The sequence below is a fragment of the Branchiostoma floridae genome, chromosome 5 (assembly GCF_000003815.2).
Source record: "Branchiostoma floridae strain S238N-H82 chromosome 5, Bfl_VNyyK, whole genome shotgun sequence".
NCBI classification, from domain to species: Eukaryota; Metazoa; Chordata; class Leptocardii; order Amphioxiformes; family Branchiostomatidae; genus Branchiostoma; species Branchiostoma floridae.
In genome coordinates this window covers 1,522,201-1,538,791 of record NC_049983.1, presented here as the reverse complement: position 1 = coordinate 1,538,791, position 16,591 = coordinate 1,522,201, and the positions used below count along the sequence as shown (strand labels likewise).

The window sequence follows — 16,591 nt, the reverse complement described above, 5'->3', positions numbered from 1 at the left end:
TTTAGAATTTTTAATCCCCTTCGATGAAAAATAAAGCCAAAACAAAGCAACGATTGTACATTAACAATAAACCTCATATGTAACAATGTAGTCAGAATCGTTACACTATGTAAATCAACACAGTATCAATGGCTTCGTATAACTTACATTAATTTTCTTTATTTTAAATGACCTTCACCAAACTCCATTACATTCTCAGACATGTAAAAGGTATTGCTATGAGCTTAACAAAATACAGAATAAGCACTCAGAATATCAGGGCGTGAAATATTAGGTATAGTGCTATACATATAAATATAGTTGTACAGAATCTACAACTATAGTGGTTATTTTACTAAGGCATAAGTTCAAGCCAACCTCTTAAAAGATATGCTATAATGATCGACAGTCTACCTGAAAATGTCTACCTCTAATATGATTATGAATTTCTTTTTTAAAGAGTAGTTATCGGACCCAGGTCAAGGCTAAGACTACAGATAACATTTTAATCCTAGGAGGCTATTAGTTCTACAAGACCATTTCACTTGTTCTCATTGAAATGTAAATAATGGCAAATAAATCGGCTTATTTTTCACTGAAATTTGTTTAGGAAAATTCCACTTTTAACGATTGCCAAAAAATGCAACTTTTGCAAATATTTTCTTACCCTTTGGTTATGTATTACGGGGTGTCACAACAGTAAACTTTGCCATTTTTTCTTCAAAATGATTAACATTTTTTGCTTTATCATTTAAATATAAGTGGACATCCCTAGAGACATTTAAAAAGTGGGTATCTTTTTTACACAAGGTCAAATAGAAAGCGTAGAAAGCATAGCACAATGGTAACGTTTGTTTCAGTCATTTCTGTACAACATTTCGTTAAACAAGTTGGGCTACAAATGGCAGTCATTGACCCTTTTTTGTTTCTATAGAAAGCCAGAAAATCTGTCATGCGTCACAAAAACGGCCATTTCTAGTCTTATACGTATACATGGATGATATAACCGTATCAACCATCGCACTCGTGGTGGCAACGTTTGCTACCGAATTTAGCGACAGGCATAAACAAACCTCACACAGCCTCCAAGATCGGTGATGGGAGCGATCTGACGTGGTCGGTCAGATGACCTGGGTAGCTGGTTTAACCTGCCGAACAATCATTCTGGGAACTGAATTATTACATTTTTGACTACTATTTGAATTCTTCGTGTCTTCTCAGGCGACAGCCAGTTTTAGCGGGTGAAACCTTCCAAGCCATCAACCAATATGAATGTTGTGGTACATCTTTTGTAAAGTATTACATGGGTTGTGGAAAATTATAGGACTAGTGATGACGATGTTGTCTATAATTTGCTCCATATCAAGTCGAAAATGCAGGCGACAGCATTTTTTTACATTTCAATGAGAACGAGCCCATTCACGTTTTAAGGCGTACATTTCGTATGCTGTGCATTTTGCCACACAGACACAATGTAGGTTCCATGGTATGTCTTGTCAAATGTTTCTACGGGTGAATTACAAATGTTTTTTTTCCCCTGTATGGGTGTTTATCTGTCAGGATAAATTGGACCGTGGAGCTGATTGATGTGCAGCAAAAAGTCACAAGCACTTGTAGGGTTTTTCTCCTGTATGAGTCTTCATATGTACAGATAAGGAAAACTTTCGAGATGTCCTGAATCCACACTTTTCACACATGTAGAGTTTCTCACCGGTGTGCTTTGTTAGATGTCTGTCCAAAGTGGACTTCTCTGCTGCGGAAAAGTCGCACTGGTCACATTTATAGGGTTTTTCTCTTGTATGTGTTTTCATATGTCGGGATAAGTTACACTTTTCAGCTGTCCTATGCCCACACTCTCCACACATGTAGGGTTTTTCACCAGTGTGCGTCATTAGATGTCGGTCCAAAGAACATTTCTGCGCAGCAGAATAGTCGCACTGGTCACACTTGTAGGGTTTTTCCCCTGAATGCGTTCTCATATGTTTGAATAAGTTAGACATCTTAGCTGTTCTGTACCCGCACTCTACACACGTGTAGGGTTTCTCATCAGTGTGTGTTGCTAGATGTTTGTCCAAGTCGTATTTCTGTACTGCAGAATAGTCGCACTGGTCACACTTGTAGGGTTTCTCCCCTGTATGGGTTCTCGTGTGTCGCAATAAGGTTATTTTATAAGCTGTTTTGTACCCACACTCGTCACACATAAAGCGCGTCTCACCAGTGTGTTTCAGTACATGTTTGTCCAAACAGGATTTCTGTGCAGCAGAATAGTCACACTTGTCACACTTAAAATGTTTTTCCCCTGAATGCTTTCTCATATGTACGGATAAGTTAGACCTATTACATGTCCTGTACCCGCACTCCCCACACATGAAGGGTTTCTCTCCAGTGTGTTTTGCCAGATGCTTCTTCAAATCAGTTTTCCGTGCTGCAGAATAGTCACACTGGTCACACTTGTAGGGTCTTTCTCCTGTATGGGTTCGCATGTGTCGAGATAACATTGGCCTATAAGGTGTCCTGTACCCACACTCGACACACACGTAACGATCATCCTTGTGTTTTGCTAGATGTCTGAACAAAGCAGATTTCTGGGCTGCAGAATAGTCGCACTTATCACACTGGTACCTTGTGAAACCATATACCTGTAAATGACAGCGGCGCCGTATCTGATGCTAGCTTCTGTCTGGATGCACGGGAGGGACGCCGCTACCTGGAACAGCATATATCTATTATAAAGGAATTTGCAAAAGAATGCAATATGCCTCCCACAAGACTTCTCTTGCCACATTCTATGGTACTCTAGCCATTTTGTTATACACAGAATACGTGCGTTAGGATCTACTAGTACTCATTTTTCGTGTTAGACCAAGGAGCTTTGGTTAGACCAAGGAAAAGGAAGAAATTTTTTTTTATACATGGCTTCACCCTTCCTTAGCAATTAATTCTTCCTGGGATACAAGTAGCAAAACCCCGTCCCCGGGTCTATTAAGTACTAGGACCAAAGTTTTGAAGACTGGTAGAAAGTCTTATGTGATAGATATCCACGTGTAATGTGGTCCCGTATACATCCCACACATTACAGTACTACTGCCCCCCTCCCCATCAAAACACCAATCACAAACATATTACTAATTCCATTTTACCGCTGAATTAGCAACAAGCTGGAAGCATTAACGACAAACACATGTCTTACCCGTAGAGCTATGTTGGTTCGTGGTCTCCAAGACTCGTGGTGACTACGTTAAATGTCGACAATTCTTCGGAGATATACCGGAGACAAAGACGTAAAATAAAATGGCGGACGTCTGCTCACGTTCGGGGCAAAGGTGAGAGGTCACAAACCTGATGCGCGCTTCACTTTGGGTCAAACCAGCGATTGACGCATAGCACTTTACACGTGGTTTTGAGCGTAGCAAACAAAACAAAAAGTTGCACATTTTAGGCAAGAGGTGAAATCTGGTAGGAAAGATAATAATGGCAGGATAATTCGCGCAAAATATTATCATTATTTTAAAACTCGAAGCAGTGCCACAGCAAGGAAGTTACAGTAGATTTAATTGCATCCGTTTAATTGCACACAACATTTACAGCGTATTTCGTGCAAGTATCTGACATGTGCAATAATGCGAAGTTCCCCAGTTTGACCGTATACTGTACACTGTACACGTTACAGCGTAATGTGTCCATTGACTCCATATAACAGCAGCATTCAAGTAGAATGAAGAGAAACTCTGTGCTTCATGATTTTACAGAACAGTTGTTACCATTATGTGCTAGTGTAACACTTTCAAACCGTCACCCGGCCGGGATGTTTTTAGGAACTGTATATTTAATTTAATTTTTATTTACTTATCCAGGGTCAAACATATCACCAGTAGGGATGTTTCAATCAGCCACAGATATAAAACAACCGTTCTAATTAGCCTGTTGTTCTTTTTTTTAGTTTAGGTGGAAAAGATTTTTCCATAACATTGCAACACTTAATGATGTTAGGGATTTCTTCTTGTACTGTAAGGTAGTTGTAATCTAACTGAACATCTAGAAATACACACATATTGTAAGTCATAACATTCGTTCTTGCAATCTGCCCGACCATGCGCCGAAATTATCCCTGTCATAATATGTCAACGTCACATCGCTGACAGGTCTAAATCATATCCAAGCTTTTCATCACTAACGGTAAAGAATAATGATTATAGATAAGATAAAACTATCATTTCAATCATTTCTACAAATGCTGACTACTTTTCATAGAGGTACGAGTTCTCTATTTTAGATGACAGTTATTTCCTTAGATAGAATGAATCAGGGTCTGAGTAAATCGCAAATTTTCGTGTCTTTATTCATAACGTGATTATAAATTTTACAAATCCCCCTAATCGATATCAAAGAACAATGATGATATGACTTGTGTGCTAACCTGTACAAACGACCAGACCCTGTCAAACCTTAACCTGGCGGCAAAATGCAAGGACATGATCTGTACCATCAGGACCATATATTCACCTTTAAACTAGGTCACCTTTACCACTGACCCCGATAAGACCGAGAAGGAAAGCAGCTCGGGTCCCAGTTAACGTGAGGAGAAAAATCGCTGTAGTAAACAGGGAAGGCATATAACTGTGAACACCCAAGTGTTTTCTTATCAAGCTTACGAATGTCCGTTCCATTCTGTGGAGGGAAAAGTATAGTAAGTTGATAATTTATCGTTTTATTCCAGATATGAATATGGTATTACATGAAGTGGGAGGGGGGCCTAAACGAAACTGACTCCGTAATCACCTCCGTAAGTCATATATAATGGGTATTAAATGATGTGTAAGGAACATTCGGATGTAATCTTTTAAAGCAACAATTAAATGTTGGTAAAATCCGTCCGTTAATGATAGTAATACATTTACTTATTTAGTAATACAGTAGAGAGTCACCTTTTTGCACATCCCACGGGATTTGGGGATTCCGTACAATTACGAAAGACGAATTCTTGGATTCTTCGGGCTACAGCATCCAGCCTTCCTTGGTGGTCTCCCAACCAATACTGTCCGGACTCGAATCGGGTGTTTCACACGACCGTAGTTTTTTTTTTTTTTTTTTTAAAAACAACAACAACAACAGTACATTTGTCAACAACTAAGACAAGATTTTGTACAGTTGAGTACCATTGCACATGGAGGGATAACATATACTGGTGTGTCTGGACGAATTACATGCAGTACATGGGTAGTGGAACAGTTAGAAGAGACAGATACATGTAGTACATCTGGGGAACCTTAAGGAATATGTACAGTCTGATATTACACTATGATCAAAAATGGAGAAGTCTAACAGTAGGTGCAGTTCATGCCAAACTATCAATAGAAAATTTGTACAATCAATCTACATTGGCTGTCAGTCTATCATGGAATATCCGTTCTTCGAAGTCCTTTTCAAAGACATTAAAGAGGCTAGTAATGCACAGGTGTGGGTCTTTTCTAAGCCAGATCCAAGTTTTAAAGATTGTCCATTTAGCCACAGTAACAGTAAAGGTTCTATTTTTCTGGTCTTTAGCAGTTATCAAATGATCAATTTTTCCAAATAAAATCTCCTGCAAAGTAATTTTTATGTTGGGCAAGGGTACAAATGTGTTAACTAATTCCCAGAAATTACACAGTCTTTCACATTTAAAGAACATATGCTCATAATCTTCTATGCTTCCACTGCTACATAGTGTACATGTTGCATCATATATGTGTCCCGTTTCATCTTTGATACCCCATTTGTGCAGATTGTGTGCACATGGTAATATTCGGTGTAATAGTTTGTAGTTTAACTCTGCTAACTTAGTGTCTATACAGGTCTGTGTGCTTAACCATCTCCAGATATTTTCCCAAGCCAGGGTTTCAGTAGGAAATATGGATTGCCATTTTTTACAGCATGTTGGTTCCTTGGCCTGTGCCTGCACTAATGCATTATAAAACAATTTGCAGGTGTTTTTGCTTTTGATTTGTTTTGTTGTTTTACCATCAAATATACATGGGGTAAGGGTGTTAAGCTCTAATCTTTGATAAGGAATTGGGCCTCTATGGTTTCTTATTGCATTCTTCCATGTAAGAGGTATAGCTTGAAACAGAGTTATATATTCAATAATACCATTAGGTCTTGTGTTTAGGTTAAGCTGAGGGTAGTGATCTAGAGACATGAACCTGTCTAAGGGGAAAATGTCTTTTACGAATATTATGTCATTTTTTATCCAGGTTGGGAAGAAAATTGTTTTACCTTGTGACCTTATATATTTTTTGCACCATATAGTTTCACCCATTATTTCACTTACACTAGAGGGTTTGTTCTTACCTCCTCCACCAGCAGAGTGGAAGGATGATATTACCTGTTTATAAAATGTGGGGAATTTACTCATGTCAGGACCATCTTTATCAGAAGTAAAGTTCATATGCAATAGCAAATTGTCTTGACCAAGGGAGTTTATAAATGTTAACGCAATAACTTTCCATCTTGCGTTGTCATTTGTCACTAATATTGGTATCCAGGATGCAAGTAGGGCTTGTCTTTGGAGATCTAAGTTTGTCAGGCCTAATCCTCCCTGCTCAATAGGTTGGCTAACAACATCTCTTTTAATCTTATCTTTTTTACCATTCCACAGGAAAGTAAATATTTCTTTCTTTACAATGTTTATCACCCAAGGTGGGGTAAGAATCATAGACATGTTATAGATTATTTGTGAAAGGGCAAGGGATTTTAAGACAGTAACTTTTCCATATAGAGTTAGGTTTCTACCTTTCCAGATTTGAAGTGTGGTTTTCAGTCTTTCTATCTTTTTCTCCCAGTTTAGCAGTTCACATTCATGGTGTAGGGATGAGTTACAGAAGTATATACCTAGGGATTTTATAGGTGTCTTTGGCCAAGATATACCCAAGGGGGTGTCTTGTCTGTCAACATAGGATCCAATCCATAAACCTTCACATTTTTTAACATTTAGATTTAGGCTTGAAACACTACAGAAATCTTGAATAAGTTTGAAGGCATTTTCCATTGATGTAAGGTCAGATACAAACAAGGTGGTATCATCAGCTACCTGTGAGATTTTAATGTCAACAGTTTCATTAGAATGGGTTTTAACTTTAATTCCTTCCACGTCTTGTGCCTGTCTGATCTTTACAGCCATAATCTCTACTGTGAGGATGAATAAAAGAGCAGATATGGGACAGCCTTGGCGTATGCCTTTCTTTAAGGGAAAGAAGTCAGATAACCATCCTCTATTACTGATGGTGCTACTAATGTCATTATACATGCATTTTATTGCACTGATAAACGAGGGGCCAAAGTTAAATTTTTCTAGAACCTTCCACATAAATTTTCTATTCAAAGTGTCAAAAGCTTTAGTAAAATCCAGGAATATTACTGCTCCAGGGATATTTTGGGTTTTAGCATATTCAATAACATCATTAATTAGTCTTACATTTTGTCCAATGAATCTACCCTTGATATAAGCTGTTTGGTCATTATTAATCAACTTGTGTAAAACTTTCTTAAGTCTGTTGGCAAGAACAAAGGCAAATATTTTATATTCAGTGTTGAGAAGGCTAATTGGTCTCCAATTGTCTAGGTTGTGGCGTTCATTTTTTTTGTGTATTAACCTTAGCATTGCACGTCTTTGCAAAACAGACATTTTACCTTCTATCAATGTTTCCTGAATAGAATTATAAACTAGGTCTCCTATATAGGGCCAAAACATCTTAAAAAATTCTGAGGGAATGCCATTAAGGCCAGGGCTTTTGTTTTCTTTCATAGAGAAAAGGGCATCCTTACATTCATCTTTAGTAATTGGTTTATCTAAGAATTCTCTGTCAGTTTGGCTCAAGATATTTTCTAACTGTACACTTTCTAAGTACTGATCTATGTCTATATCACTTATATTGTCTTCCTGGTATAGTTGTTCATAGTATTCCTTACATTCACTAAGAATATCTGAGTCTCTACTAATCTCTCTCCCATCAATGGATAACAAGTTAATATCCTTGTCACTTCCTCTTTTCTTTTCCAAGTTTAAGAAGTACTTAGTAGGTTTTTCTCCCTCTTCTCTCCATTTGGCTCTAGCTCTTACATATGCTCCATGTGATTTTTTCATATAAAGGTCTTCTAATCTAGATTGTGCTTGCTTGTAGCTAAGTACTAGTATATGGTCATTAGTGGGATTACTATCTATTTCACTTTGAAGGGAAGACAGTTTTTTCTCTAACCTCTCTATCTGTTCTCTGCTTTCTCTGGCTTTCTTGGCTCCATATTGTTTTGAAAACTCAGTTACTTTAATCATACATAAATCTAGTTTATCTCTATTTGATGTAGTGGTCTTATTACTCTCTTGTTGAATTAAGTTACAGATTTTCTCAAAGTATTCTTTGTCTCTTAATAAATCTACATTTAGTTTAAAAGTTCCAGGGCCTCTGGCACAGTTATGGAATTTGAGTTTTAGAAATATAGCCTGGTGGTCAGTAAGTATTGCAGGTCTTATATCACATTTGCCAATTTTTCCTACAAGGGTCTTGTGAATTAGCCAAAAGTCTAGTCTACAGGCTACATTTTTTGTAAGATTACGCCAAGTAAACTGTCGGGTGGTGGGGTTAACTAACCTATAGGCATCACATATTTCTAGTCTAGAACATAGCTTTTTCACAACTTTAGCAGACCTTCCTGCAGTATCTAGTCTACCTCCCTTTTTATCAAATTCAGGATTCAATACACAATTTATATCTCCACCACAAATTAGGTTAGTAGGGTCTAAACTACTTAACCAATCTGACAGTTTCATAATAAAGGTATTTCTTTCTTTAACTCTATTTGGGGCATAAATGTTAACTAAGCAAAACTCTGTATCATCAATGGTGCATTTCAGTAGAAGGGTTCTTCCATTATTGTCTAGGTACTTACAGTCTACTAACATAAAATTGGCTGAAGGCTTAATCAATATTGCTACCCCCCTGCTACAATTAGATCCGAAGGCTTGAAAACAAGGGCCTTGCCATTCTCTAGATAAAACATCTCTTGTCTCTGCAGTGAAATGCGTTTCTTGAAGGAAAACTATGTCAGCCTTTTGGTTTTTTACATATGATAATAATGACCTTCTTTTGTTTTTTTCAAGCAGTCCGCGGACATTTAGTGATAGTAAAGACATATCGTTGGAACTAATATCAGAATTCTGTACCTTTTGTTGTTGTTTATGTGCAGTGCACTTTGGCCTAACGTCGTCACGGCCGTTCATAAAGTCCATAGCCATAAGTCCGGTAACCGAGCGAGTTTGTCAACATTAGGGTCAGTTCGTGGAATTTCCGGAATGCCTAGGTCGCGCCGCCGGAGCCATGTTCAGGTGGGGGTGGGGCGTTCCTCAGCTGCTTCCGTGAGGGTTCGGACGCCACGGCTGGCGGGCTGTCTCGAGGTCGCTTCTGGCTAGCAGGTTGCTTCTTCTTCTTCTGCGATGTCTTTCTTGAGTTCTCTGTCGCACTGGCTCTCGCTTTACGCAGAAAGCGATCAAGCGGGCCCCGGGTTTGTTTGGACTGTTCCGAGGCGGCACTTCCGCATTCCTCACCCCAGCTGGGATCAGACTCTGTTGCCACGGCAACGTTTGCGGAAGTGTTTGTTGACACCGTGTCGTCCTCTTCCGTAGGGCTGGACATGTTCTCTCTTGAGACATACTTTGTGAAGAACTGGTCGATTACCAGTTCCGGAGAGGGTGACAGTGTGGTTTCAGTGTCAACTGTGGGAGCAGGTTCTTGCTGAGCTTCGGTGTCACTCACTATGTGGAGGCAGGCGGGATCACCTCTCTTGTGATCGTGCAGACCACAGTCGAAACACCTCTGTGGCTCAGGGCAGTTAGACATCGTGTGTCCATTCTCTTTGCAGTTCTTACAGATCGTCGACTGTCTCCTTTCGGCATCTCTCTGTTCTTTATGATACACCTTAGCTCTGAACGGTCCCATAGCAAGGACGGGTGGTAGCGGCTGGTTGCGGATTTCTATGTGGAAGAACCTTCTACCCGTCTTCCACCTAGTCAGCCGTTTGTTTTCATCACGATCTCTCTCATCGATGATGTTGCTATGGAACTTACAGCCAAGGTTTACGAAGCACTCCTTGATCTCGTTGTTACTGAAGGACAAGGGGATCTCACTTACGTAAACTCTGGTGGTAGGTATGTCCGCTGTTCCTTTGACGACAAAAGGATTCTCGCTGTAGGGTTGAAAGTGTCGGTTACGCAGGGTGACTCCGTGCAGCAGGATGGTTACACGGGCGCTCTCCGTCAGGGGGTAGATCCGCCATAGGCCCCTGATCCTTTGTGCACCATCTACGGAGTTATAACCGGCGACCTTTTCCAACGCACCACATATTTCCCTTGTCGTGAAGGCCCGATCTTCCTCTCCCACAATTTCTCTGTTCTTCAGGAACACTGGCATAACAGAGCGACGCTGTGACTCTGGTCTCACGGGCGGTAACGTTTGGTCGTTCCTGACCCGACACCAAGCGTTGTCAACAGACGCCATTCCTGTCGCCATGTTGGTTTCTTCTTCAAAGTTACTTGGGGATAAGTTGCTTTATTGATTGATCTTTTCTCTCAATCTGACCGGTATGCCGTGTTTGTCAGGCTTCGGTCGTTGTTTCAGCAATAAAGTACGATGTAAATACAGATGAAAATACAGTCAGGAGAACGTATGACCTGTCTCTATTGTTCTCGGCCCCAGTGACGCCGGCGTTAGTTGTCTGCACCGAGTTTGGGGTTCGTAATTCCTCGCCGGTCCACAGGAAACACTGCTCAGAAAACGCTGGAAACGCTGATCAGGATGCAAGTATACCGAAGTCACGGGTTCCGCACAGGGCGCCCAGTGCGGAATACGTGGAGAAAATGGCGTCGGCACTCGGGGCCCAGTGCGGAAGAAACTTCCGCACAGGAATTCCAGTGCGGAACGGCTTTGTTCGAGTGCTGAGACCCGTCAGCACTGGAATTCCAGAGCTACACCTTGTCTCGGCACTCGTTTTCCAGTGCCGAACTCCGCCCAGCACTCGGTTTCTAGTGCTGATCTCCGCTCAGCACTCGGTTTCTAGTGCTGATCTCCGCTCAGCACTCGGTTTCTAGTGCTGAAGGGTGGTTCAGCACTGGTTACCCAGTGCGGAGGTCATTGAGCACTGGATAACCGCCAGTGCCGATCTACCTAAGTCACGGGTTCCGCACTGGGATTTCTAGTGCTCGGTGACTTTTCGGCACTAGAGGCCGAGTGCTAAGACCACTTCGGCACTAGAAGCCGAGTGCTACTATCATTTTAAGACCGTCAGCACTGGGTTTCCAGTGCTCGCGTCCAAATCGTTACTCAAAAACATACTTGACATGCAGCAGCGCCTACTCACCTTCGGACGGTCACTTACTCAGTATTTTAAATCAATTTTGGCCTAGTCTTGTCTCTGTCGGAACTCAAACAGCATGTGTGTATCATACGCTACATCCTACATGTATATTATAAGTGTTATGTACTTATGATGACCTCATGTCAACAGTGTGTCAGCTTCGTTCCCTTTTTCTAAATTTCACGAAGATAAAATGCCAAAATACATTAACGTTGCAGCTCCATTTGTCGTGTTTGAGTTGCAGACTACTTTCAATCAATCGTTCGCATGCATCATTGCGTGGCGGATACAGACAGTTTAGACAGTTCTACTTTGGTCACGAAAAAAATTAATGTCTAAATAAGAAAGATAATTGATATGTACTGTTCTTTGAAAACCCGACACGGATATTTCCTCCCATACGCAGCTTTCTCAGGCTCAAGGTGAACGTTTTGTTACACTTCTTTTATATATGTGTACCACCTTTAACTGCCCGGAACTGTAAATAACGTAACGGAGGCTGGCTTTCAGCAATCAGTTTCAAGTGCGGAATATTTGTCGTCACTGGTTTTCCTGTGCGGAATGTTTGTCGTCACTCGTTTTCTAGTGCGGAATATTTGTCGTCACTCGTTTTCTAGTGCGGAAGGTAGTCTCAGCACTCGGTTTCTAGTGGTGAATCGGGGTTTTCAGTGCTGAAGTCGACTCACCACTGGACACCTAGTGCGGACGTAACTTCGGCACTAGACTTCTAGTGCGGAAGGCCCCTTCCGCACTAGACACCGAGTGCTGAGAGAGGAACCCGTGACTTCGGTACTTTTGCGATCAGGATACCGTGGAGTCAGGAGTCAGGTCTCGATCGTTGTTACGTCCTTCCTTCCTTCCTACCTTCCTTCCTCGGCGTTGTGTTGGTGACTTGGACGGGGCTCCGCCTCGGGACTACCGCCGCTGTATGGGCTCGACTCGCCGGTATGACCACACGGGGACAAGAAATGAGAATAAACAGAGAATTAATTGTATGAAAAATGAGAAGACGGAGGTGAAGCAAGTTGCAGGGCGTATTTAGGAATAAGTAGCAAAAATTTTGGAAAAATCACAGCAAAATCGACTCAAAGACGGGAGCGTAGGAACACACGTCTGACCTGTGCAAAATCCGCGTACGAATCAAAAAAGACGACCGTAGTTAATGTCCTAGTCCATTTACTGCTTAGGGGATCCTCATTTCTATCAGATACAAACAACACCAAACCGTATGTTCCGATATTCATAAAAATTTTAAAAGAGACCAAAGGATTTGAGTAACCAACTTTGCATTCTCCTACTAGCCTAGCTTGGACCTGCCTAATTTACCTGGTCATAATTTAATAATTCTATTGTTTTTTCTTATTGTGCAACATGCCAGAATTGCTGTTGTATAAGTTGTAGTACATCGAACTTTTATATCCTGATCAAATCAGAACAATATATACCAGTGTACTTTCTTCTGTATAAATATTCGATGACTTTTTTTTAATCATTCATTTTCTCTCAGGTTCATAATGGAAACGACAAGACAAAGGTATCACACCGAAGTAGATAACAACTTCCATGGTGGGCCTCTCACAGGGGTTTCCCAGGTTGACTGCCACAGAAAAGTAAGACATGCAGAAGACCAGATAGAAGCAGAACAAGTCAAATCGATTAACGCTGATGAAAAACACTTGGTGTGTGCGGAGACTGTTTTGTCTGAACGCATTGGAGCCCGTATCGGAAAAAAACCTTATCGTTGTGACCAGTGTGACTATTCTACAATGCATAAAAAGGATTTGTTTACACATCTGGTAAAAAAACACGGTGAGAAACCCTACATGTGTAGGGAGTGTGGTTTCAGAACCGCCCACAGGCCAAGTGTGTATCAACATATGAAAAATCATACAGGAAAAAGACCTTACAAATGTGAGCATTGTAACTATTCTGCAGCAAAGAAACCCAACCTTGACGAACATATAGCAGCAAAACACACTGGTGAGAAACTCTACATGTGTGGTGAGTGTGGGTACAGGGCAGTTAAAAAATCTACCTTATCCAGACATATGAGAACTCATACCGGAGAAAAACCCTACAAGTGTGACCAGTGTGAGTATTCTGCAGGGCAGAAATGCTCTTTGGACATCCATAGATTAGCAATACACAGTGGGGAGAAATCCTACATGTGTGAAGAGTGCGGGTACAAGACTGTTCAAAAGTGTAAGTTATCCAGACATATGCGAACCCACACCGGAGAAAAACCCTACAAGTGTGACCAGTGCGAGTATTCTTCAGCACAGAAATGCACATTGGACATCCATAAATCAGCAATACACAGTGGTGTGAAACCCTACATGTGTGGAGAGTGTGGATATAGGACTGTTTAAAAGTCTAAGTTATCCAGACATATGCGAACACATACAGGAGAAAAACCCTACTAGTGTGACCAGTGCGACTATTCTGCAACACAGATATCCACTTTGGACATCCATAAATCAGGAATACACAGTGTGGGAGGTGCGGGCTCAGGACAGCTCGAAAGTCTAACCTATCTGGACACATGCAAACTCGTACGGGGAAAATGACGTAACACAACAATTGCAGCCAGCACGACCGTTACCTGACAGCACGACAGTTACCTGACAGCATGACAGTTACCTGACAGCACGACCGTTACCTGACAGCACGACAGTTACCTGACAGCATGACAGTTACCTGACAGCACGACAGTTACACGACAGCACGACAGTTACACGACAGCACGACAGTTACACGACAGCACTACAGTTACACGGCAGCACGACAGTTACACGACAGCACGACAGTTACACGGTAGCACGACAGTTACACGGTAGCACGACAGTTACACGGCAGCACGATAGTTACACGGAAGCACGACAGTTACAGGGCAGCACGACAGTTACACGGCAGCACGACAGTTACACGGCAGCACAACAGTTGCACGGTAGCACGACAGTTACAGGGCAGCACGACAGTTACAGGGCAGCACGACAGTTACACGGCAGCACAACAGTTACACGGTAGCACGACAGTTATAGGGCAGCACGACAGTTACAGGGCAGCACGACAGTTACACGGCAGCACAACAGTTACACGACAGCACGACAGTTACACGGTAGCACGACAGTTACACGGTAACACGACAATTACAGGGCAGCACGACAGTTACACGGCAGCACAACAGTTACACGACAGCACGACAGTTACGACAGTCTGGATACAGGAAATAAACTAATAAGTGACAGATGGACTCTGTCCGGCCCTTCCGGAAATCAACGACGCTTCCCTTCTTCTGATGATTATTGCGAGGCACTTGTAGCAGAGAAAAGCCATGTGAAGTTTAACGTGTGGACTTAAAATATGATCCTACCAACTGCAGGGACATTTTTGGCAAAACATGATTCCCAAGAGGATAACCGAAGCAATGAACGGCGGATTTCCACTATTTTAGGTATGCACGTAGCTTAGTCAAAAATGTACCAAATGATATGCATGTTATGCAAATGAGGGTTTAATTTTCATAATTAATGAGGAAACTATATAATTCCGTTGTCTTCCATACTGGGCTACAATAAATGTCTCACATAGAATTCATGAATAGTGCGACTATTTTGCAGAAAGGTAATTTGCTCAAGCATGTGGAAGCAAAACATGCGAGAATCCCAACATGTGTGGGTATGGAGATGCCTGACAATTCAAAAGTCTGAACTTGTTAAGCATATGAGAACCCACAAGTGTGCTATAAGTGTGGTCAGTGAGCCTTTGCAACATCAAGTTTCTACAATTAACAAGACACACAGGTGACACATAATAATAATAATAATGTAAACACATGGGTTTTAATGGTGCACTGCACCGTCGGCGGAGCCTCTACTTCGGCGTTCGGAACGCAAGAACCTGCAGGCTGGACGAGGGACGTGTGGGGTTAATGAGAGAAGCCGTCTGAAGTTTAAAAGTAATTCTGCATGTTAAGATTGCCTGTATCATTTAGTTCCTTTGGGCATGAAAGTCCTTTCTTTAGGACAGAATTACTCCACGTATGTTTAAGGAATAATGTAATCTCCATGCAGACCCTTAGTGGCAAATTTGAGCTTGCTTGGTCAATGATGATTGTTTGTGTACATGGATACTGTCTGCCTGCCACCAAAGATCAGCTTGGAGCTCAAACTTTATAGATGTTTGCAAACAAACAACAGTTTGTCCAAAGTACCCTGAAGCATCTAACTTCGTTTGATGTACTTCTGATATGTATTGATATCATGCCTGGTAGTATGAAATTATAGTCTGTCCATTTAATTTATTTCCGTCTGAATGTACTCTGTTTAGGTTCGGCATTTTTATCTCTTAGACAAACCACAATGGACGGCTAAAAAGGTCTTGATGAAAAGGGTTAAACCAGTTACAATCGTAAAATGATCCTCATCTGTGTTTGTTACCTTACGTGTAAGGCAATTGCTGACTGAGATATTTAGTTGTTTTAAAACGTTTTGAACCTTACTAATTTCTATGTATTGCCGTTTTTACATCAAAGGTGAAAACTTTGCTTGAGCAAGTATTTTTCTTTTGTATTGTGCACGCGTTGCAGACATCTTTCTTAAATAGTGTAGATTAGCACATCTACCACTCCTCTGGCACTCAATCCATGTAACATAGAGCATACCGTTATGAATATTAATCATGGTTTGCTCCCAGAAGCCGTAAGATAAGCAGAGTTACCACTTTTTGTTACGCAGATAAGCTTGTATTCCACTGGTTAATTAGTGGTAGTGTCTTACAACACCGTTTGACCTGTATTTTATATCAACTTGTATTGCATCGGTTAACGTAGCGATACCATTTAAATTTTTTACTAGCCTTACGCAAAATGTTGTATGAAGCTATAGACTTTATTCAAATTGCAGTTGCTCTACTTACCTTAGGAGGCTGTTGTTAAGTACCTCTTACGTTTAACCCTATTGTACTACAGTTTTTGTTGTTGTTCCAGTATATTTTACCCCTTTCTGTCTGCCTCCCTTGGTTGTTGGCGTTTTTCTCTATCCTTTTTCAGTGGGTTTAGATTAGTTATGATAATCTCTATTACAAGAAGGTTTGAAAGAAACATTGAAATTTGAACCAACAACACCCCAGGCTACTTGTCTTATTGTGTCCACTGTGGAATAGACAATTGTCATCAAACTAGCAAAACTGGTTATTCACCGTTTTGAAACTTCCCAAAACAAAGGCTGCAGAC

At 41.1% G+C, this 16,591-nt stretch overlaps 1 protein-coding gene across 1 annotated transcript; it reads left to right on the top strand.

Annotated features, from left to right (window-relative positions):
* The first annotated feature begins 4,498 nt into the window (after positions 1 to 4,498).
* On the top strand, positions 4,499 to 16,381 carry LOC118416532 (zinc finger protein 525-like). The gene is made up of 2 exons (XM_035821663.1): positions 4,499 to 4,666; positions 12,866 to 16,381. The coding sequence occupies exon 2, from the start codon at positions 12,873 to 12,875 to the stop codon at positions 13,725 to 13,727; it is 855 nt and encodes a 284-aa protein (XP_035677556.1). The 5' UTR covers positions 4,499 to 4,666; positions 12,866 to 12,872; the 3' UTR covers positions 13,728 to 16,381.
* The last annotated feature ends 210 nt before the right edge of the window (positions 16,382 to 16,591 follow it).